At 37.2% G+C, this 20,698-nt stretch overlaps 2 protein-coding genes and 1 pseudogene across 3 annotated transcripts; all 3 read left to right on the top strand.

Annotated features, from left to right (window-relative positions):
- The first annotated feature begins 891 nt into the window (after positions 1-891).
- Positions 892-7,606, top strand: LOC110888078 (G-type lectin S-receptor-like serine/threonine-protein kinase At4g27290). Of its 2 annotated transcripts, none has more exons than XM_022135619.2 (7): positions 892-2,210; positions 2,289-2,426; positions 2,630-2,787; positions 5,803-6,013; positions 6,087-6,324; positions 6,398-6,548; positions 7,181-7,606. In XM_022135619.2, the coding sequence occupies exons 1-7, from the start codon at positions 899-901 to the stop codon at positions 7,484-7,486; spliced, it is 2,514 nt and encodes an 837-aa protein (XP_021991311.1). In that variant the 5' UTR covers positions 892-898; the 3' UTR covers positions 7,487-7,606. The 2 variants fall into 2 exon arrangements, with proteins under 2 accessions (XP_021991311.1, XP_035835257.1); XM_035979364.1 differs by having other exon boundaries at positions 2,588-2,787.
- Positions 7,607-10,729: 3,123 nt separating this feature from the next.
- LOC118484004 (G-type lectin S-receptor-like serine/threonine-protein kinase At4g27290) lies at positions 10,730-11,527 on the top strand. The gene has a single exon (XM_035979855.1). The coding sequence runs from the start codon at positions 10,730-10,732 to the stop codon at positions 11,525-11,527; it is 798 nt and encodes a 265-aa protein (XP_035835748.1).
- Positions 11,528-11,539: 12 nt separating this feature from the next.
- On the top strand, positions 11,540-14,805 carry LOC110888077 (annotated as a pseudogene).
- Positions 14,806-20,698: the final 5,893 nt, after the last annotated feature.

Here is a 20,698-nt window from a genome sequence, read left to right as displayed (position 1 = left end):
TCAGCTGGAAAACATATTTAATCACATGTTATCTTGGGTTTGATTGAGTCTTTGTTAGTGGCTCAAAAGTCATGGGCTTGTTTTCCTGTTTTTTTTGGGCACATTTACGTTCACTGTTCACTTTGCAATAGGTAGTTTAGTTCCTTTTCTTTAGTGTTCAGTTTGTTTAGTTTGTCAAAAATTGGATGGTGTTTTGTGTCTATTATCAAACTTAGAGGACACGGGGTGGTCATATATAATGAGTGATAGATCAAAAATAACGCGTGGAAATAACGAATTCCCACCCCGACCTCCATATATAACGCGTGATAGTTTAAGGAAATCACATTTTCGTGATTTTTTCAACGCGTTAATGTTTTTTTTTTTTTGAGTGTAATTGTTGGTTGGGGGGAAGTTGTTGGGTGTGGTGGTGAGTGATGACCACCCCTCTAAAAAAGGTTTTGAGTGATAAAAAAATGGTTGCTGACAGGACGAAACATGATTGGATATTGTGAGTGATGGAAAAATGGTAATTAGTGACCACCCCGCCTACCCTTACACCTTATACGTTACACATTATACATTTTCATTAAAGTAGTGGCTGTGGGGCCTACATTTTGTGACGCATCGAGTCTTGGTCCTTATTTTCAAAAAGATCAAAGTCTAGTTGGTCGTGGTTTAATTGGTCAAATTGTTCATATCAGTGATTTCATAAAACATATTTATTTTATCTTAGAAATTTCTAGTGATAATGACCGAAAGGCTGAAAACAAAATGCTATATTCCCTTTCACAGAAAGAAATATATGCGTAATTGATTCTACACGGGGCCATCTAAAATGGACTTTTATTTTTTACTTTTACTTTTCAAAACTGATACAGAATGTTCTTAGTACTTCTTATAATAAAATTGTAAAAGCATGGTTATTGATTCGTTAATGGCGGAAAGAGGAGTGACCAAGATCAAGTTGATCTTGGGCTTCATTGTTGTACTTTATACATCAATAACTTGTATCCATGCTGTAAATAGTACGCTATCTGCAAACCAAACCATTAGATACAATGAAACCATCGTTTCGCCACAAGAAACCTTCGAACTTGGTTTCTTTAGCCCCGACAACTCCACGAACCATTATGTCGGAATTTGGTACAAGAAAAGATCCTACCGAACCGTTGTATGGGTGGCCAATCGAAACGCACCACTTACACATACCTCCGTTGAGTTAACTCTAACCCTTCAGGGAATATTAAATATTCGGGATGCCACCACAGGCAATGTCCTATGGTCGTCCGTAAACTCATCAAGAACATCGGTGAGGAATCCGATTAGTCAGCTTCTAGAAACAGGCAACTTTATAATTTACGAGGAAGGTGATCAAGAAAATCCCATATGGCAAAGTTTCGACTTTCCCACGGATACTTTACTTTCCGGAATGAAGTTTGGCCGAAATTTGGTTACCGGGTTTGAAAGGCGTCTCACGTCATGGAAATCCGAAGAAGATCCTGAATCCGGTGAGTTCTCTTATAGGATTGATACAAGAGGTTATCCTCAGGTGATCATAACTGATGGCCCGAACATAACGTTCCGGGGAGGTCCCTGGAATGGACTCAGGTATTCGGGATACCCGAATTTTGGAGCGAACCCGGTTTACAACTTCATCTTTGTTATTAATCAAAAAGAAATTTACTACCAGTATCATCTTATAGATACTTCGGTTTTGTCACGTCTGGTTGTACAGCCAGATGGTCGTGTAAAGCGCCTTTTATGGACTGATAGCAAACAAGAATGGAACCTTTATCAGGCCGTAGAAATTGATCAGTGTGATCAATACGCTTTATGCGGGCCATTTGGAAGGTGCAACATTAACGGTGCCCCGGTTTGTGAATGCTTGAAGGGGTTTGAACCCACAGTTCCTGATCAGTGGAGGAATGCAGATTGGTCACAAGGGTGTCGACGTACTATCCCTTTGGATTGTGGACCAGGGGAAGGGTTCAATAAATATTCTAACTTGAAGTTACCCGACACTAAGGCGTCATGGTATAACCAGACCTTGACCCTTGTGGACTGTGAGAAGATGTGTAAAAGCAATTGTTCGTGTACCGCTTACACAAATTCGAATATCTCAGGGACTGGGAGTGGTTGCTTGCTATGGTTCGGTGGCCTGATTGATGTCCGAACGTTTTCTGAAAATGGGGACACTCTTTATATACGAATGCCAGCTTCAGAGTTAGGTAAATCAAAACAATATTTTCATTTTTTATCTTCATAGAAAAGATCTTCACATAAACATTATATATGTCTTAGCACAGACTCGATAGAAAACAGGAACAACTCAAGTAAAGGAATAAGAGTAGGAGTAATGGTGATCATAGCGATTGTGGTTTCCGTCATCTTAGTTTCAATATGCTTATTTTATCGTTCTAAAAGGAAGAAGCAATATCAACAAGGTATGAAGTTTGAACAAGTATTTTTCAACTTATGAATGTGTCCTTTGAGCCCGCCCGAGTTATGTTTTACTATCAAAATTAAACAGATATTGTTAAACTTCTCCCAGAATGTATATTAAATTGAATAAAACCTACTGAATCATTCGGTCACATATGTGTAGTGAGCATTATCAGTTCATTTAAAAGACTTATCTACTTCACAGGGATGGCCCAAAACGAGCTTGAACATAATGCTGAAAATAGAAGTGTTGATGAAGATCTAGATCTGCCACTGTTTGGCTTGTCTACATTACTTAAAGCGACAAACCACTTTTCGTACAACAACAAACTTGGAGAGGGTGGTTTTGGCCCCGTTTACAAGGTATTTTGTGACGACTTGACCTTTTATGTTTCACATATGGTGTTCATGTTGGTTCTTTTAGAGTTATCAAGTCATTTTAGTTTAGATCAATTTAGATAATCTGAAAGTTGAATCATAATAAACATTGTTACAAGTTAGGAGATGTGGATTGTGATTATGCCGACCACTAATAGATTAACATGGACCATTTTAACAATGTAGGCAAATCTCACATCGGCCGTGGCCAGGAGTGATTCTTAGTTCATAAGACATGTCTCGCATCTTAAATCACCAACGCGTTTTAGACTTAGTTGGCTGTGGAGCACATGAAAACTCCACAGTTAAACATCCTCAGGTGAGATTAGTACTAGGATGGATGACCTCTAGAGAAGTCTCCACCGGAGCAACAAAAAACAAATCCATGAGCTCTTGGATGGGCAACCCATCGGGGGACACACAGACAATATTGATGGTATGAGAGGGCGGATGTTACATAGATCGTGTAGTACAAATTTATTTGAGACTATTGTGATTTATAGCATGAACGAACCTCGTAGTACAAGGGCGCAAAACTCCATTGTGTCCAGGAGTTCCAAGGGGGCATTGCCCCCTTGATGGGATTTGAGGTGCCCAGCTGAGGTCTAAAGGGCAACGCCCCTAGTAGGATTTTCATGGTTAAATAATTGTTGGAAGTTGCTTCGAAGTTTTATCGTTGATGGAAAGTAGTATCAATATTTATCATCAGTGGTAGTAGTAACTGGTCATTATCGATGGTTGTTATTAATAAGCTCACCCGGGGCGCTCCGTGGTGAAGATTTCTTCATGTGTTGAATGCCGTTATACACCACCGTCACTCCCAAAGCTCACGTGTGGATGTGGCAACACGTGCTCGTGATCACGCGTGGAGATGTTTGTGGTGTTGCACAGGTTTGGTTGTTTTTCAATGGTAGATGTTTGTGTGGTGAATGATGAGCATTTTCATTAAAATCCATCACTAGTGATGGAATAAAGCTCGATGACGTGACGAAACTTGATTGGATGTTGTGTGTGATGGAATTCCATCACTAATGGAGCGCCCCTATCCCTAATTGTGATCATCATCAATTTGGTTCATTAATGGTAAAAATGGCATCAATAGCATCTGCTAGCGATATAATTTCTAACTAATTAATAATTGTATTATCATCTTCCAAGACTATATTTTGATGGACAATAGTGTCCCTTGTGAGTATAAAAGTATGGAGACTTAGTCGCTAATTGTTTTTATTGCATAATTAAACAACCCACAAACTTATTGTTATGTAATCTAAGGCTACTTGGTGTGGAGGAGACAGGTCCTTAGAGAATGCTCCTCTATGTCAGCGTCACGTCAACATTTAAAGAGGATGCCCCTCTAAGGATGGACCAAGGGAATGGAAGATATATGTATATATATGTGTTGTATGTATATGTGTGTGAGAGAAGGGGAGTCCCGGCTTGAACGGCAACGGCAAGACGAAGAGGACGCCGACGCTCCAAGGGAAATAGGAGGATGGGGCGGCGCCGCCCCAAGACAGCCTGGGGACGTCCCCCATAGCGAACTGCCTAAGTCTAAGGTCCGTTTGGTTGGCATTAATTTTATTGGATTTAGAATTATTCCCTCATTTAATGGAATTAAACAATCCAACACCTAAGACTATGGGGTTGGGGGCATTGCAAGACCGTGACAGATGTGAGCTCTACCAGTCCACACCTCAAAAAGTGGGGTGTGATAGCGGCGTGGTCAGGCTGGCGTGGGTTGCCATGTGGTTATTTCTTTAGAGTTGACAATCATGTAAAATAACCCAACGGCTACACTAAACGGCTACATCGACTCAGTCAATCAAAGCCGGCCATGTCACACTGCCCACCATGCCAGCGGGGCAATGCCATAGCTAACGCTAGCCTAGTGTGGTCTAGCCAGCGTTGCTTAACAACCACCGTTCCAACCCATACCCCACGGTCTAATAGAATGAATTCTCAGCATTCCATTGTAACGTTACCAAAATCTCCTCTTCCCTTCCCAAATTTTTGTACACACAGATTACAATTCCAAGTTCTGTTCCTATATCCATGCTCATATTTCTATATTTTTTTTTTATTTTTTTTTGTTTTTCATACTCCAACTTTACTAGATTTCCATCACATACATATTTTTTTCTCCACATTTCCTATCAAAATTAAAGATATTTTTGAATCTAATGAATTCTTTATTTCTAATTTGTTCCGTTGAATTCTTCTATCAAAATGAGTTCTTATCTTCCATTTAATCAAATGAGATCGAAAACCCTTTTTTTTTTTTTTTTTTTTGAATTCAAAAACCAACCAACAAGTGAATTTGAACTTGTTTCAGAAGATTGTTGATATATTTAGGGACGAAGACAATTTTATGGTGGTGTTTTAATTTAAGGGGTAATTTTGTCTTTTGGATTTTTTACATTTCAATTCCGTTAACAATTTACCAAGCAAACATCTTATCATTTTTAATGGATTCCATTCAAATTCCAATTCCATTTCCACTATTCTTTTAAAAATTATTCTGCAAATCAAACGACCCCAAAGTATTAGAAAGAAGAACAACACCAGATACCTAATATCTACACAATAAGTCGGACATCAATGGATATTGGAAAATCTATATAATGCATCATCATCAAACACTATATCAAATCTTTCAATTAGTGTGTGTCTTTCTTTCTTAAATAATGATTTATTTAGAAACAATAAACATTGAAAACAATTTGCATGATGACCCATGATTGGAAAATCTATATAATGCATCATCAAACACTACATATTGTTTGTGGACTAGATCGATAATATTTATTAGCTAAACCACATTTGATATGAATCACATACTTGTATTCTTGTGTTCTTGTGATCAAAAGTGGGTATTGTGATTTACTGTAGAATTATAATAGAAAATGGTTAAACGAAACAAGTCAAAAGATATGTAACTTGATGGTGTATAAAAGGAATTTTTTTCTTCCATCCATTTAATAAAATTTTAAGTTTCAGGGTGTACTTGAAGACGGAAAAGAAATAGCAGTGAAACGGCTAGCTAAGACATCCACTCAAGGACTTCAGGAATTTAAGAATGAGGTCATTTCAATATCTAAATTACAACATCGCAATCTTGTCAAGCTTTTGGGGTGTTGCATAGAGGAAGCTGAAAAGATGCTAATTTATGAATACATGCCAAACAGAGGCCTCGATTCCTTTATATTTGGTAAACAAAGTAATTAGAAAAATAAAACATAGAAAAGTATCACATCAACAACTAAAATTTGAATTGTTCACAGATAAATCTCAAAGTGAGCTCCTTGATTGGCCTACACGTTATCACATTATCAATGGAGTTGCCCGTGGACTTCTTTATATTCACCAAGATTCTCGGCTTACAATCATACATAGAGATCTGAAGGTGAGCAATATTTTGCTCGACACAGATATGAACCCTAAGATATCAGATTTTGGCATGGCTAGAACTTTTGGAGGAAAGCAGCTTGAAGCAAACACCAATAGAGTGGTTGGAACATAGTAAGATTCATCTACCCTAACTTTACTACAATTTAATCAATGAATCACTTACTTAACTTTTGATTCCTCACAGTGGCTACATGGCGCCAGAGTATGCAGGAGATGGTACCTTTTCGACAAAATCAGACGTGTATAGCTTTGGCGTAGTAGTGCTGGAAATTGTGTGTGGGGAAAAAAACAGAGGATTCGTCCATGAAAAACACGGCAACAATCTTATTGGACATGTAAGTTTGGGCGGTTTATTATATAATTATCTTTTCCTTTGTTTTACAAAATTCTGATTTGAATTCAAAACACTAAAAAAAGAAAAGAAAAGAAAACACAATCTCTGAATCTCACCTGATTATGGTGTCAAATAATGATGAATTTGAAGAAACCGTTTAAATGTAATGCATCTTACAAACAATTTTGTTTACATTTCAAAAACGCTTTTTATTGAAAGCAAACTATATCCGAAACAAAGATTTTTTTGTCTGATAATTTCCAAAAAAAAAAATATATTTTACTTCTAATATAAATTAGCTTTAAAATAAAAGAAACTATACGAGATGGTACACAAAAAAATATTATATATATGGTGAGGAAGAAGCCCTTGATAAAACAATTTCCAAAGATTATTTTTTTGTTTTCCAAATTTACCATACTTTTAGGAAAAGCCCAACTTTGAACATGTTCACTTTTTCTTTACATATGGATAGCTTCAAAGATTATTTAAAAATGAAAACTTTATGACATTTTAAGCAGATAAAAAAGTTAGCTATCTAAATAGAAACAAGAACAAAGTTTCTTACTTCTTTTAATTCGATTTGCCCATCTGACATCAAAACATAATATTTTTCTTCTTTGATATTGATAGGCGTGGGGACTCCATAATGAAGGTAGATCATTAGAATTAGTTGCTAAGTGCCTACGTGAATCAATCAACGTGTCTCAGGTTCTACGATCAATCCATGTTGGTTTGTTGTGCGTTCAACGTCACCCAGAAGATAGACCGAGTATGACTTCCGTGATCTTGATGTTGGGGAGTGCAGGTCCATTGCCTACACCCAAAGAACCCGGTTTTTACGTTGGTGAATCTATTCAAGATCCTACACAATCTTCAAGCTCGTATGGACTAAGTTCGAACAACGAACTAAGCATTACAATGCTGTTTGGTAGATGATAGAAATGAAAAATGGAACCAAAATTATGTTATTATATATTGTTTTTCATATATGTTAGATGATCATACGAGTCTTTTAATAAGTATAGATATTACAAAGAATAGATGATAATGAAACTATGGGATAATGATAGATCAACAAACTAAAGGGATACCAATGCTAGATTATCTCTATAAACTATATTGTGGTAGGCTAAATATAACAATGTTGGGATCGAGTTGCTCACAATCAATTGATTTGATTTAATCAAAAAACTAACTTGCAGAGAAATTTAAAATAACAATTAAATTAATGTAAAAGTAGAGTAAACGATCATAATTCATCGCCATAGATTGTATAAAAAGTATTTGAAGAATTAGAATGAAGAACAACTGTATATCTTCGGTTGATATGTAATACTCCAACACGTGCAAGGGTTGATGTGTTACTCAAATAGTAATCCAAATTCAATACATTATGATTTCATTAATGGTAAAACATTACAATAAATCAAAAACAATCAATAATCCCAGTTAAGAAAAATCTTTAATCGTGAAATCTTTCTACCTTCTGTTAAAAACAATGGTATGATGATGAACAATATCAAACAACAAAATATGAACACGAATATAACGACAAAACAAAGTGACAAAACTCTTATTAACCCAAACCAACAATACTGAAGATACAAAGAGTCTTGATGATCATCAACAGATGATCATCTTGTTGGACTCTGTATTCCAAGACACATATTAAATTGATGTGGCTAGTACGTTATGATCCAAGTCGAGTTGTACCCAAATACAAGCTAGACAAACACTTATAATATTTATTTATGATATGATCAAACAAATAAATATTAACACTTAAAATATTTAGAAATTGGTTTTCTAAATAATTGCACTTGACAAACTAATAAATTATATGGATAATTTATTTTGAGAGAGTATTTTATTTTGTTATTTAATGGGTTAAATAATATAATAAAAGTTGTATAAGTCTTATAACATATGATGTTATAATTTTATAAAAGTTATAAAACTAATCAAGACTTAAATTATTTTATAAAAGAAATTTGAATTTTTTTTTATAAAATTAAAAGGTGGGCCGCCCCCCTTCTTTTCCCAATACCAAGTATGGTCCAATCAGATTACATGCATATCTTACAAGTTAGATGGCATTTAATTGGTTGGTGTGGGTGGCAACCTTCTCTCACTCTTTTAATTATTTTTGTATGACAAAAATTATAGAAGGTGAATAAGATGAACTTGAAAGAAACTAGATTTTGCTCTCTAGAAAAATCGGCCATATGATGGTTGATCATGAGGGTTTCAAGTTGATAAATCAAGTGCAAGAACTCCACAACCTCCTCTCATATTTTCGGCCAAGCATGGTTGTTCATGAGGAATTTTAGTGAGTTCATAAGTGTAGAAATCCTAGCTAAACTTAAGGTGTTTGTTGGAAGGCTTGGGGTATACAAGCTTGAGGTCTTCTATACTTGAAGGCAACCGTTCAAGAAGCATCATCTTCTTCATATCCTTTACTCCTTGGAAGGTAGTATTCCAAACACCCTATGGTTGTGTTTTAATTTTGGTAGCATGCATATTCGTACATGGATCCGGGGACTTGGTTTTACATATAAAATGGGTTTTATATCTTGTAAGTAACATGTTTTAAATAATATTTTCCGCTGCGTTTTTTATTTTATAAGGATAAAATACTTTGATAGACATGTGAAAAATCCATCAATGGTATCTAGAGCCGCTTATATGAGTGCATGCTTCATAGGATATGAAATTTTCAGGTTTCGGGTTTGGTTAAACCCTATGGCCGAAATTTTATATATGGTTATCCTTTTGCTTTTTCAAGATTAATTTCCTACATGCATAAAGGAATCTTGAAAAATTATGTCATATTGATGATTTGTTTTATTTGGACAGAAACCCACATTTTTCGGTTTTTCATTCTTGACCGAAAAATTGTAGGTTGTAAAAGGAAACCATTTTGCTTTTTCAAGATTAATTTCCTACATGCATACACTGTCGCGCCACGTGCCAGAACCATTCTGCTCCCTCATGTGGCGCGAGGGAGTCAAGTTTGAGTTTTGTTGACTGCGTCTCTGTCATGCCACGCGCCAGACCAAATATGCTCCCTCGCGTGGCGCGAGGGAGTCAAGTTTCCAGAACTTGTGCTGTAGGTTCCGTGTTGACCCGTCAAACCCATTTTCCAGCTTGAATGCTCCTTTTTCCTCGTTTAGACCTCGTTAAACCTGAAAAACCCAACGCGTGATAAGCACCTATACCAATATGAATAAACACGTTTAAATACTTAAAACCGACACAAAACTATACAAAATACAACGTGTTTGCACACGTACATCAGTACTATAATCCTATGTTTACTTACCAACATTTTGGTTTACCCTTTTATTTTATACATGACATAAGATATGCAGTTTGAGACTTTACAAGCTTGATTGATGAATCACGTAGGAAGCATGGGACTTAGATGTAATAAATAAAACATTATGTTTTGTAATCTCAAGCATGGGACTTAGATGTAATAAATAAAACATTATGTTTTGTAATGTCGCCTTTGAGACAATTCAATTCATGTATTTGATATTTAATTTGGTATATGATTAAATACATTAACTTTAATAGTGTCATGTGTTAACAACCACAATCACGCCCCAACGTGTTATGACGTCAGTTGGGGTGTGACACGTTGCGTCTTATTAACTCACAAAAGGTAAAACAAAACGTAAAAACACTGAACCACACATGCACGTTGAACCTTGTTAACTCGTAGCATTTAGAACCAAACGTAAATCAAAAAGTTTGTGAAAGATGAAAAGTTTAGAGGACCAAAGTTGAATTTTATAATAAGTTTTTGGTTAAAAGTAAAAAATCAAATTTTATGAAGTTAAATGGCAAAAGATAAAAAAGTTTTGAGTTAAAAAAAAATCTGTAAGATAATGGTGCAAGCCTGATATGTATCAGTGTTTTCAAGGACATGATTTTTTTACAAAATTAATTGTAAATCCTTATTTTCCTAGATTGCGTTTTTCAAATGGTTGATTCGATGATGATGATTATGAAAAACAAAAACAAAACATTGTCTTTTTCTTTTCTTATAAAATACTACTGACTATGAATGACTAAAAGATAATGCAGCCAGACTAAAACAACTGCTTAAATATTAAAATCTGAATCAATACCTTCTTAAATTAGAATATCAAGAGTATGGTTCCTGTTACATTAATGGCGGATAGAAGAGTAACCAAGACCAAGTTGATCTTTGGCTTCCTTTTTGTGGGTTATGTATCAATAGCTTGCACCTATGCTGCAGACACCCTATTCGTAAAAGAAACCATTAGATACAATAAAACCATCGTTTCACCACAAGAAACCTTCGAACTTGGTTTCTTTAGCCCCGCCAACTCCACGAACCATTATGTCGGAATTTGGTACAAGAAAATACCAAAACCAACCGTTGTATGGGTAGCCAACCGGGACGCATCACTCACAGATACCTCCAGAGAGCTAACTCTCACCCTTCAGGGAGTTTTAGTTCTCCAGGATGCCACCACGGGCAATATCCTATGGTCATCAGCGAACTCATCAAGAGCATCGGTGATGAATCCGATTGGGCAGCTTCTAGATACAGGCAACTTTATAATTTATCAGGAAGGTGATCAAGAAAATCCCATATGGCAAAGTTTCGACTTTTTGACAGACACTTTTCTTCCCGAAATGAAGTATAGCTGGAATTTGGTTACCGGGGTTGAATGGCGCCTGACGTCATGGAAATCGGTCAATGATCCTTCTTCCGGTAATTTTTCTTATGGGATTGATAAGAGAGGTTATCCTCAGCCGATCCTAATGGACGGGACGAGCATAATGTTTCGGACAGGTCCATGGAATGGACTTAGATATACCGGACTCCCTAATTTGAGACCGAACTCGGTTTACAACTTCACCTTTGTTCTTAATCAAAGAGAGATTTACTACCGGAATGAACTTATAAATACTTCAGTTTCAATGAGGTTGGTGTTATAGCCAGATGGTCGTATGGAGCGCTTCTTATGGACTGATAGCAAACAAGAATGGAACCTTTATCAAGCCCTATCTAGCGATAACTGTGATCGATATGCCCTGTGCGGGCCATTTGGGAGCTGCAACATTGACAACTCCCAGGTTTGTGAATGTTTGAAGGGGTTTGAACCCAGATCTCCTGACCAGTGGAGGGGTGGAAATTGGTCACAAGGGTGTCGACGTACAATCCCTTTGGATTGTGGACTGGAAGAAGGGTTCAACAAATATTCTAACTTGAAGTTACCCGACACTCAGGGGCCATGGTATAACCAGAACATGACCCTTTTGGACTGTGAGAAGATGTGTAAAAGCAATTGTTCTTGTACTGCTTACACAAATTCGAACATCTCAGTGACGGGGAGTGGTTGCTTGCTCTGGTTCGGTGAACTGATTGATATCAGAACATTTGCTGAAAATGGGGACAGTCTTTATATACGAATGCCACCTTCAGAGTTAGGTAAACCAAAAGAATAATTTTATTTTGATTTTTATCGAATTCATCTTCACATAAACATTATGTTTTGGCACAAATTCTATAGAAAACAGGAAAAGCTCAATTAGTGAAGGGATCAAAGTACGAGTTATGGTACCCATACTAGTTGTTGTTTTGGTCATCCTAGTTTCAATATGCTTATATTATCGTTTCTATGGGAAGAAGCGACATCAACAAGGTATGAAGTTTGAATACTCTCTACCCGTCGGCTCACATTATGTTTTATTATCATAACGAAAACCGTTACATATCCCCCAAAATGTACTGAATCATTTTGTCACATAAATGGCCTACTTCACAGGAACACCCAAAAATGAGTTTGAACATGATCTTGAAAATAGAAGTGGTGACGAAGATGTAGAGCTACCATTGTTTGGATTGTCCGCTTTACTTAAAGCTACAGACGACTTTTCAAAGAACAACAAACTTGGAGAGGGCGGTTTTGGCCCCGTTTACAAGGTACTTCTGTAACTCGATGTTGTTCATATGATGTGATCATGTGCTACTGTGAGAGCAGGTGGAAAAACAATTTAATTTGCTATAACTGTATTATGGTCCTTTATGACAACATTTTGATATAGAGGTTTACTTACTAATTCATTTTCATATTCAACGTCTAAACAAAACACAAACATATTGTTATGTTTAAGGGTGTACTTGAAGACGGAAAAGAAATAGCAGTGAAACGTCTAGCAAATACATCCACTCAAGGACTTCAAGAGTTCAAGAATGAAGTCATCTCAATATCTAAACTACAACATCGCAATCTTGTCAAGCCCTTGGGCTACTGCATAGAGAGAGAAGAAAAGATGTTAATATATGAATACATGCCAAACAAAGGTCTCGATTCCTTTATATTTGATAGAACTCAAAGCGAACTCCTTGATTGGCCTACACATTACCAAATTATCCATGGAATTGCTCGCGGACTTCTTTATATTCACCAGGATTCTCGACTTAGAATCATACACAGAGATTTAAAAGTCAGCAATATTTTGCTCGACATGGATATCAACCCGAAGATATCAGATTTCGGCATGGCTAGAAGTTTTGGCAGTAATCAGATAGAGGCAAACTGATGCGGGCCCAAGTGTGGAGGAACGGGCTATTTTGTATTTGGAGGCCCAAGACCGCGTAACAAAAGGGGCTTCACTAAATGGCTCTAACTTGGGCTACGGGGGTCCGTTTTGGACGTGCGACCAGGCGATTCGAACGTGAGAACGAGCTCCATCTTGCTGCAAACGCCTACGGCGGTTTGGGTCATCGTCCGGGCCGAAAAACACTTATTTCTATTAGTTATTTGCATTTTTATGTTTTTTGGACTATTTTGGACATTTTGTTTTAGGCCGTGTGTTTGGCCCATTATCTTTTTTAGGCCCGTTTCGAATTTCTGTTCTTATTTATATGTCCCTTTAGTAAATGAAACAATGAGACTTGAATTTTGAGAAAACTGAATTTTCACTTCAAATTCTGTGCCCTTTGGGTTGCAATTTGGGGGTTGGGGAAGAACTACACGGGTATTCGTAGAATCAACGTGTTTGATCTTCATTTATCGTACCACGCACTACATCACAAACACAAAAAGAGTGGTTGGAAAATAGTGAGATTCACGTACCCTCATCTCATTCTAGCTTATCAATGAATCATTTGCAATAACTTTGATTCGTCACTGTGGCTACATGGCGCCAGAGTACGCAGGAAACGGTGTCTTTTCAATCAAATCAGATATAGCTTTGGCGTGGTGGTGCTGGAAATCGTATCCGGGGAGAAAAATAGAGGATTCATCCACAAAGAACACTACAACAACCTTGTAGGACATGTAAGTTCCAACATTCACCTTTCCATCGCTACTCGAAAACTGGGTTCCATGATTGCTGGTATATTTTCCGACCGAAATTTGAACCATAAGAGCGGTCACAAATGTTGCGACCGGTTTTGTTTGCCACTGTCTAGTTGTGACATTTTGGTAACAACTTACCTTTTACAAACCGGTGATTGTTTTATGATAGTGCAATTGCGGAAATTTTATGATAGTGCCATTGCGGCAGGTTTTTTGACCATTTGCCTTTAACAAACTTGCTACCATTTTGCACTCGCAAAATGTTTTTTAATCTATTTTGCTTTTTCGGCCATTTTCTATTTTAAACCTTCGAAAAATGTTCGTATCTTAGAAATTTAAGCATTTTTCAAACTTCTAAAATTATGTTAGACATTCCACTCAAAACTAAAGATTAAAACCACAAATACTCGAGTTATACTAAGAAAATACATATGCAGAATATGGTAATATGTGGAATAGAAACTAGTTATCTAAATGAAAACCTTATGAAAGTTTTAGCCAAAATAAAGTTGGTTATCTAAATAGAAACTAGAACAAAGTTGCTTATTTCTTTTAATGTAGCTCGCCCTTGTGAAATACGAAAACATAACTTGTGTTCTATTATCTTAACAGGCATGGGGGCTCTATAATGAAGGCAGATCACTTGAGTTGGTTGCTAAGTCTCTAGGTGAATCAATCAATGTGTCTCAGGTTCTACGATCAATTCATGTTGGTTTATTGTGTGTTCAACGTCACCCAAAAGATAGGCCAACTATGACTACCGTGATCCTGATGTTAGGTAGTGACATGTCACTACCTTCACCCAAAGAACCTGGGTTTTACGTTGGAGAATGTACGCAAGATAGTGCACACTCCTATGGAATAAGTTCTAACAATGAACTAAGCATTTCAATGTTGGATGGTAGATGATAAGAAATTTGCATGTATTAAAAGAAACATCAACATATTATACATCAAGGAAAAAAACTTATTATGATGAAGTTATATTACTAAAGGAAAAGAATGATGCGGACAAATATTAATTTTCATTGACTAGAAACATCTCACTAATATGTTAATAGTTATATCTTCGTCTCAGTAACATTAGTTGATACTCATATAACTAACATAGATATGACGAGCAGAAGGTTTGTATTCTATCAATTCGGCAATCCCAAATTTCACTAGTGATCGCTTTTGTCCTCCATTGGCGTGTCCTCAAGTTCATTCCGGGTTTGACCAGGTACTTATTTCACTTAATTTTTGGTAATCATTCTTATCTTCATGCTCCCAATTCATATATAGAAAATCCCAAATTACTTTACGCTTTATGTTATTAGTTTGAAGTCCATTTATTATTTTGGCATTAGGATTTCGGTTTTCAGTAATGATTTGGATAATGTTACAAGTCCAAATACAGAGTATGGTTACAATATGAAGGGAAGACAATGACTTTAACATACTATGGGTCCTGAGTTGTATAAGTTGAGAGATCTTAATTATTACCCTAATATCAGCCTTAATTCATTTGGAAGAAATGCTCTAGATATATGAAATTCATATTCCAATTCCTTTGAATTACATTGAATTTCACAAACCAAACGCACCCTAAATGTCGTTCAATGGCATGAGTGTATGATATAACTGGGTGATATTATGAGTCGTATGATGATTCAATATCTAAACTCATGGACAAAATCATCAATTTCATCGCATTATCGGTTGGTAAGAATGTTCATTTCAGCCTCTACACCCCAAGCATATTTCCTAACCAAAAGGCATGGATTACAAAACCATCTTGCTTCTTCAAACAACAATTCCTAGTTTTTTTTAACACCCAAACCACTTTTGTCAGAGGCAAACACCATACCACTAGACCATTAGGTTACAGGTCACATAAATAGGGTTTTGACCAAAATGCATACGGGTCAAAACAGACCATTTTTAAAATACAGAACAATGATTTTAATACATCTGAAAAACATTTAACAAGGACAAAAGAATCTAGCTAGTCACTTGGGATACGCTTTCACCATTCTAAGGCCATGTGTACGACATAACTTTTGATAAAATGAGGGTGTAGTGGTTCCGCGGCGCTATGGAGCGCCAGCGGCTACATTCACGCCACCTTCACCCGACCACTACGTATGGACTAATGGAAATGAAACACAGTCCAAACAAATAACAAGCAGGTTCACAAATTCCTAAAGTCCTAAACCAATACGTGCCTAGATTCGGAGGCCCAAAACCACAAGCCCAAGACCAGTTCGATGCCAATGGCTGGCCCAAAAGCTACTACAGAAATGTTGGATCCGTATGTCAGTGGACTCAAAAATTAGTCAAAATGAATTAATATTTAGCACATGTCATTTTAGTAGTTTTGTTAGTGGGGAGATTAGTCCCACATGCATGATCCCATCTCTTTCGTTTTGGAATTTAGAGTAGAAAATTGCCCAAAAGTCTGTGTTTTCTCATCTACTCTACAGCTATAACAATCCTTCTGAATTTTTCTGACACCCTAATATATTTTAAAAATACCCCAATATGTCTTAAAATACATCCTGTATATGAAAACCGAGCCCAAAATACGATCTAACATTAAAAAATAATTAAAAACAAGAAAATGGAGTTTGTCGCGGGCCGCGTAGCTCATGGCTACGTTTTACGCGGGGCACGACAGATCATCAACGCGGCGAAACCCTGAGCCGACACGTGTCATCAACGTGTTGAACCTATACCGTGACCCGGATCACCTACGGCCTAGACCCCCTACTACGCGGGCGGCGTAGCCCCTTGCTATATCTTACGCGGGCCGCGTAAGACCTGAAATCAGGCCCCATATAAGAGGGCATCGGGCCTTTAGTCGAAACTCGTTCAAAACTCTTTCTTAATCTCGAATTTCTTATAGTAGGCACTATACTCGGGTATAATATCCCCCTAAATAACGAAGTTATGCTCCGTTGTAAGTATCATAACCCCTGGATACGTATTAGATACTCTGCCTGATTGATCTAGGGTTCCGTAACGGTTGTCATGGTTCTGCCCGACGTAGTCGTTGGAATGCCGTCTCAGGGAGGGTATTATTAATGTTAAAATGGGTTATCATACTAACACGTGTGCATTTGTGTAATTTATAGATTGTCACCAGGAAAGATGTGAGTAATCTCCTTTTTGTAAATTGTTTTTACAAAACCTCACACGATTAATTATATATTAAACAGTTATTGGGTGTTTGTAAGGATACAATTATCGTTGGTATGTTGGGGTTTTGTATACAAAATTTGTTACTGTCTTGCGAGGGGTAACATTTCCACAAGTCGGGTTGACAGTACCGTGGGTGGTAATTGATATGACTTGGAAATAAATGTAATTGCGAGACCGCCCTCAATACTATACAATGGTTTTTATTAAAACTTGATTAAACTGGGATTCACTCACCAGTATTTACCACTGACAAAATGTTTTTAAACGCGTTTCAGGTAACAAAATGTGAAAGCCAAATAGAAGCCAGCTGGACAGCACTGAAGGCTTGGAAAAGTGGCAATAAAGTTACCTAAAATAAATAGATGTTTTTATTAAATAAAATAGGGTTTATCCCTATTAAAATATGTGTACTTGAAACTTGGGATTTTCCCATGTGTCTAATATATTAAAAGCGTGGTATTTTACTCTGATAAAATATTTCCTAACTACGGTCCTGATGTAAATTCCGCTGCCAAAATTGACAAACACCAGATACCACCAAACTGGTCACGGCCGCCTGTTCCCGGGACAGATAGGGGACGGGGGTTGCGACAGAAGGTGGTATCAGAGCTAAGCCACTAATTCAGCCACAGAAGTGTTCTGCTAACACCCAAAATTTATCTAAAGTGTTAGGAAATAAATTACGGAAATACATGCATAATTGTATTTTATTGTTATGTGTTATTTGACTATTTGTTAGTTTACAGTATGAGCGACCAAGGACCATCTGACGCGTACCGTCAATTGTCTGCTCTTCTCAGCCTACCCTCTCAGGGTACTCTGCTGATAATGAAGAAGGAATATTCGTGTTTAAGGCTCAGTCTGAAGAGCCATTCCCTCAGAAAAAGAGAGGATGGTTCAGTAGGGGAGCACATGAGCGTAGAAAGCGTATGAAAAAGTTACAAGACCAGAGAGCACTAGCAGCAGCCAAAAGAGAGACGGATGCCCATACCCAAGACATGCTTAATAGGGGTATAGCCAAGATCCATATTTTAGCAACCACAACAGCCTACCCTAACCTAGAACAACTGTTAGCACCCCAACCATTACAGCCCATGGAAATAGAAAACCCTGAAAACCAAGTAGAAATGCATGATTTCAACCCGGAGGAGATACCTAGGGTACCCGCACCAAATCCCTTAGATCCAGATTATGACCCATGGTGGGACGATAATAGGGACTATGTGCAACGTTACCCGATACACGAAGACATGCCCATGCCAAACCTAGGAGCCTACCAAGGTTTGGACCCTGTAGATCCCTATTACGATAACGATATATATATTAGGGATATTTTAGAGAATCCTTACCCATTTCAGGCACCTGCACCTCCATACTAGGAACCCGCACCACAGATTCCAAACCCAGTCCTAGAACCTGCACCCCCAATGAGTGCAGAAAATGTACAAGAACTCAGGACATTTGGTGAGGAAATCTTAGAAAATAGTGAGTGAATGAGACAGGTGGGAGAGCGACTCGTCTGGAAGTACGACGAGCGCAATATGGATTTCTGGATGAATCCATATCCATGAATGTGATGGTGGAGATAGTAGTAATAATAATAATAATAATATAATAATAATAAAATATGCGTGTATGTGTATGAAAAAAAAAAACTACGGATGCCTACTACTAGTAGTGTAACTTTAAATTTCAGTCAGTATTGTAATTTTAATTTCCAGTATCGGTTTGTAGTAGATGCATATTATATAAAAATAGAGTAAAGTCTCAATGATCGACACTTTTGACCAAAGTGCGTGTCATGTGATTGGCTATATTAAATATTATTTTGTGATATTAATGCGTGGTAAATGTTTAAAATTTCAGATGGACAACGAAGTAAACCAGGAAAACCTGAACAATGAAAACCTGAATGACAACAACCCGAATAACGATAATCCGAATAATGAGAATCCTAACAACAATAACAATGGAAACCAAGTGGATAATAGTACCATCCAACACATAGTGGCACAAGGAATCATAGATGCAATGCCATTTATTATTCAAACTGTTAAGGAAGCTGGTACTAAAAGTAAGCATAGCAGTAAGCGACCAACTGAACCTGAACACGGCGTAAACAATGGACCTGTACTTCAAGTGCCCATTCCCAAAAGAAGAAGAACCATATCTTATGGTTGTTCTTACAAAGAATTCTGGTCTTGCAAACCAATAGAATTCTCGGGCAATGAAGGACCCATTGCAGCTCTACGCTGGATAGAAAAGACTGAGGCTGTCTTAAAAATAAGCAAGTGTGCAGAAGAGGACAAGATAATGTTTGCTTCCAATCTGTTTAAGAATTCAGCCTTAGAATGGTAGAACACTATCCTCCAGTCTAGGGGAAGTGATGGGGTTTATAATATGGAATGGGAGGAATTTAAAAATATGGTAGGAATGAAATTCTGTCCTCCCAATGAAAAGGAACAGATAGCCAATAAATTCCTAAACCTTAGGATGACTGGATTAGATAGTAAGGGTTATACTACTACATTCTTTGAATATGCTAGAATAGTACCAACTCTTGCATCACCTGAACCGGTATTGATCTTCCGTTACATCTGGGGATTAATTGGAGAGATTAGGCATGTAGTCAAGGCAGCTAGACCCCAAACTATAGAAGAAGCTGTGCAACTAGACAATACCTTGACAGATGAATTAATCCGTACTAGAGAAGAAGACCAGAGGAGGAACCTAGCCTAGAGGCTTACCCAAGAATTTCGTTATGGAAATTCCAACCGTAGAAATATAGGTTCTACCTCTGCACCCTACTGTAAGGCTTGCAAGAAGAAGCATTCGGGAAAATGCTCCACTCACTGCAATTTCTGTAAGTTACCAGGACACAAGGAAGAAGATAACAGGAGGAAATCTAGTAATGGACTGTGCTTCAACTGTGGAGAAAAAGGTCATATCAAGCCAAACTGTTCAAAATTGGCTCCAGCTACGAACAACAAGAATGCTAAAAATGCTAGAGCATTTGTTTTGACGGCTGATGAAGCCAAGATGATTCCAGACGTAATAGCCGGTACGTTTTTAGTTAATGATGTTTTTGCTAAAGTATTATTTGACTCTTGTGCGAACCAAAGTTTTATTAATACTTCATTTTGCAAACTTCTTAATCAATAATTAACTAAACTCCCACAAGAATTTCTAGTAGAGACAACCAATGGGGAAACCGTTAGGATTTCTGAAATCTTGCAGGGAGCAAGAATAGAATTTTTAAATCAAAAGTTTACTGGAAACCTTTACCCAATGAATCTGGCAGGATTTGATATAGTATTAGGAATGGATTGGTTAACAGCCAATAAAGCCAGTATTTTATGTGATCAAAAGTCAATTCAAGTAAATTCACCAAGGGGTGAAAAGATCACAATTAAAGGAGATAAACCATCTAAGTCTACAAAATTCATCTCTGTGATGAAAACTGCAAGCTATATAAGAAAAGGATCATTAGTGTATTTGATTTCTATAATCACTAACACTAAAGGAAAAGAACTAAAAGACATTCCAGTAGTGTCTCAGTTTTCAGATGTGTTTCCAGAAGAATTACCAGGACTACCGCCAGACAGGGAAGTTGAATTCA

Source organism: Helianthus annuus, chromosome 11 (genome assembly GCF_002127325.2).
Source record: "Helianthus annuus cultivar XRQ/B chromosome 11, HanXRQr2.0-SUNRISE, whole genome shotgun sequence".
In the NCBI taxonomy this organism is placed as follows: Eukaryota; Viridiplantae; Streptophyta; class Magnoliopsida; order Asterales; family Asteraceae; genus Helianthus; species Helianthus annuus.
Note: the sequence above shows the minus strand (reverse complement) of the source record. Positions and strands in the feature narration are given on the sequence as shown.

Coding starts and splice junctions, on each gene's coding strand:
- LOC110888078 (XM_035979364.1), top strand. CDS start 899: ATGGTTATTGATTCGTTAATGGCGGAAAGAGGAGTGACCAAGATCAAG. Junction 2,788..5,802: donor GTTTTGGCCCCGTTTACAAG/GTATTTTGTGAC, acceptor TTTAAGTTTCAG/GGTGTACTTGAAGACGGAAA. Junction 6,549..7,180: donor GCAACAATCTTATTGGACAT/GTAAGTTTGGGC, acceptor TGATATTGATAG/GCGTGGGGACTCCATAATGA.
- LOC118484004 (XM_035979855.1), top strand. CDS start 10,730: ATGGCGGATAGAAGAGTAACCAAGACCAAGTTGATCTTTGGCTTCCTT.